The 3,783-nt window shown below is 34.5% G+C and overlaps 1 protein-coding gene across 4 annotated transcripts; it reads right to left on the bottom strand.

Annotated features, from left to right (window-relative positions):
• Positions 1 to 2,627, bottom strand: LOC110412983 (uncharacterized). 4 transcript variants are annotated; one of them, XM_021423659.2, is made up of 2 exons: positions 1,649 to 2,627; positions 1 to 730 (listed from the first exon to the last, which is right to left on the bottom strand). In XM_021423659.2, exons 1-2 carry the CDS (start codon positions 2,372 to 2,374, stop codon positions 647 to 649), a joined length of 810 nt encoding a protein of 269 aa, XP_021279334.1. In that variant the 5' UTR covers positions 2,375 to 2,627; the 3' UTR covers positions 1 to 646. The 4 variants fall into 4 exon arrangements, with proteins under 4 accessions (XP_021279334.1, XP_021279336.1, XP_021279338.1 ...); XM_021423661.1 differs by having other exon boundaries at positions 5 to 693; XM_021423663.2 differs by having other exon boundaries at positions 694 to 723.
• Between the last annotated feature and the right edge of the window lie 1,156 nt (positions 2,628 to 3,783).

Below are 3,783 nucleotides of genomic sequence, written 5' to 3' on the forward strand. Positions count from 1 at the left end.
GCCAAACTCCTATGATCTATTTAGAAAATACTTGAAAACCCAGGAAACAGCAGGTCTTATTTCATATTTAGGTTCTCTGATACTTCAGGCCCTGTCCTTGGACTCCTCCAGTCCAAAAGGCAATACATTACAGATATTTACACGTAATATTATATTTTGTCAAGTCTATTATTACTATTACTATTACTATTTAAACGTTTGTGCAACTTATTTAAGTTCAACTGGGTCTGACGTTTGGTATTAGATATCCCTTATGATAGTTATTGCTTATTCTTGTTCATGGTAGAGGACCAGAAAAAGAATCTTGAATTCACAACATATTAAGGATAATTTCTCAAAAGAAATGCTGATGGACGCATGGGAAAGCACCTTGTTTAGTTACAGGACCTGCAAGTATGAGGATTTGGAAAACTTTGGAAAAGCTTCAAGATCAATTGATTCTATCCTCTAAAAATCAGAAGTTCCTGTAGATCATCCATTCTTACTCAGCTCACCACCATATTTAGGACTGCAGGAGTTCCAATCAGTGCTTAACATATCAAAGAGGTTGCCAAGACACCTGTATCTATTTCAGCAAAGTTTTCACGGTACATAACTTGTGACTTGAACAGCAAAATATGATTCTATCCTCGAAAATTCAAAAGCTTCAGTTGCTTAACCATCTTACTTCAGTTTTGCTATCAAGTTTAAGACCTGCAGGAAGTCCATTCAGTGCTCTACAGTCTGAGTTCTAAGAAACAAATGTATCAGTTTCAGCAAAGTTTTTACAGTGTATATGTGGTAAGTTGCACAGCAACACAAAAGCCTTAGCCACTGGGATTTTAGTTTTGCCTTATTAGACAATTATAAGCTCTAGCTTCCTATTTCTGTTTCAGTTAGTATCAGTATCAAAATAGACAACTATTTAATTATTGAACCACCCAGATAAGCACTCACACAACCAGGCCAACCTACTATCATCGCACCAAACAGGACAGACCCCTTCACAAAATAACTTATGAACAATAATACCTCCAACATCTCAAATGAAACAAGAAAAGTTCAAAGCTATCAAGCCACCAAGTAAAGCCAAAACCCAGCATTCGCCAATAAGACTTCAGGACATTCAACCTGTCCCTATATCCCTAACTCCCTAGCACTACCATTGCAGCAATCAACTTTACATAATCTGGCCCCAGAAAGTGCTATTATAACTCAAACTAATTGAACAACATGCAATAAATAGCTGAATGTAGAACTCCCCTTGACACCAATAAACTCAATGAAAAACTTCCTTTCTATAATTTAGCAAAGATAACTTGGATTTTAGCAAGCTCAGAAAATTCTCTAATGACTTTACAATATGCATAAAGGAATCTGCTTTCAAGTTTATAAACTCTTACATTATAACCCTTAAATTTCTATGTTTTTCATTTTCCACATTTTATCCCAAAAAAAACCCTAAACCACATAACAAAAAAAATTAAATTACATAAACAAAAAAAAAAATCTAATTTTGATTACATTAATCAAATACTTATACTTTTCCGTGTCCAACAGTCAATAATCCAAAGCCTAAAATAAAAAGTAAAAAGAAAAAAAATCAAAACACAAATTCTTTCCTCAATTAATCAAGAAATCCAGTTTGTCTCCAAACAGCATTCCTTACCTGCCTAAGATCCCTCCCTTTTAGGGTTCTCCCGACGCCTTCGAGCACCGAACAAGCCAACATAGGGGACTGCGCTAAGCTCCTGGCCACAATCTCATGCGGCGGCAACATTTCCCCTTCTTCCTCCACGTCCAAGTCGCAATCGTTGTCGAATTCTCCGTTTCTCCTCATCGTTTTCGCCAGTATTGGCACGTTAACCGGTGCCGATTGATGAAACCTTCCTAGAGAAGAAGAGGAAGATGAAACGATTGGGATTCGTTCTTGCGGCGGTTTCGGAATCGAAGGGATTAAACGGGAAGATGAGGAGGAGGAGGATACTGATGTGGCAGAGGAGGAAGATGATGCTGACGTGGAAATTGAGGGTTTTTGGTAGAAATGGAAGTGCGGGCGGGAAGCGTCGCGGATGGCGGCAAGGATTCCAAAGTTTTCGGAGTGAGGGAAGGATTTATGGTTGCGGGGGCTGGAGGAAGGAGAAATTTGGTGGAGGGAATTTTGGAACCCGCCAGCGGAGTTGTAACCGTTAGAGTTGTCGGAGAAGTCGCCGGAGAAGAAGATGTCGTCTTCGTTGAGCTCTTCAGCGGCGGCGGAAGAAGAGGAAGGTTGGTCGAACGGAGGCGCGTGGGGTGAGAAGCCGAGGAATCGATCGGTTGATGGGGATTTGAGGTGGTGGAAGCGTGAAGGTCCATTGATCTCCATGGTAGACCTGGGTCGGGTCGGGTTGTTCATCGGTGATTGGTGACGGCTGCGTTTAAATGGAAAATAGACAGAATTTTCTTTATTTATTTTCCTTTTTGGGTGTGAAAGGAAAGGAAGAGTGACGTGGAAAAGGAAAAATAATAGGGGATATCAAAGGATAAGGATACGAGAGAAAGTCGGTCGCTTTTTTGGGAGGAACGGAACTGTAGTGTGGATTTCGATTTCGATTTGGAAATGCCAAACTTAGGTTAGCCTTTTTTTAATCCTTTCGATCTCATCTTTTGATTTCTGCAATAAAACGTCAAGACGACAAGATTTAAACAGCTCTTTAAAATATTAAATAAAAATAAAAAAACAAAGGTTTCTTTTAAAATAGCATTAAAATTATCTAAATAAAAATTGTAATAATCTTATAATCAAATCCAAATGTCTCATCATAATTTATAAAAATAGTTCAACTACTGGATAATAATTCTATTTCAAACCAAATTAAAAGATGACTGTTTTTAACTGGATACCTTAATTAAAATTTGAGGTTTTTAATTGAAATCTTTTAAATTAAATGATAAAGAATAAATTTTCTTTACATAGCTGATTATTATTGGATCTCCTTAAATATATGTTAAAAAAAAAGGTTTTTAGGTTGTCATATACCAAAGACCGAGGCATAGCTTGGTAGGGTGAAAATGCGAGGGGATGAAAGTCCGGGCGGTTGATTGGAAAATTTTGTACACAATGTTAATATGACAAGAATTAAGCAAGTTTAGGTTTAGGGAATTGTGTTTCATATTTTAATCGTATTAAGATAATTAAAGTATAAAAAATTTATTTTTTTAAATATTTTAAATATATTTAATTTATTTAAAAAATATATAATTAATCATGTTATAATGTATTCATATAATTTCTATCTCGTTTATTATCTACTTAATTAATAGTGTAAAAATGTTTAACTGACACATTTAAATACTCATATAAATACCTTTTTTCAGTTTGATAATAATGATAGTAGATTTTGTTATATTTGATGGATAATATTGTTTTATTATAATTACTTTTATGATTATTAGTTTTAATTTTGAATAATAAAAGTATATATTTTTTTTAATTATATACATTTTAATTTAATCGTGTTAATCGTTTAAATGGGTTATAGATTGAGGCGTATCATATAAAATTTTAATTTGATCCGTTTAATAAACATATTAGACTTGCTGTGTCGTGTTACAAGTTTAATAAACGTACACGTGTTTGTGTTTAGAATTCTATTTGTTTAATTAATCATATTATGCTCATGTTTACTTGTTTAATTGTTAATACTTTATATTCACATGATATAATTAAAGACACATGAACATGAATTGTCATGTTTTGTGGATGAGCGAAAAGGTGAAACGAAAATTATTTTGGTTAATATACTCATACAGTCCATGTACTCA

Source organism: Theobroma umbraticum, unplaced genomic scaffold (genome assembly GCF_002168275.2).
Source record: "Theobroma umbraticum cultivar Fairchild unplaced genomic scaffold, ASM216827v3 scaffold_95.0, whole genome shotgun sequence".
NCBI lineage: Eukaryota > Viridiplantae > Streptophyta > Magnoliopsida > Malvales > Malvaceae > Theobroma > Theobroma umbraticum.

Excerpts from the sequence above, each read along its gene's own strand:
- LOC110412983 (XM_021423659.2), bottom strand. The coding sequence starts at position 2,374 with ATGAACAACCCGACCCGACCCAGGTCTACCATGGAGATCAATGGACCT. Across the intron at positions 731-1,648 it reads AAGGGAGGGATCTTAGGCAG|AACTCAGACTGTAGAGCACT; the intron begins GTAAGGAATGCT and ends TTTGTTTCTTAG.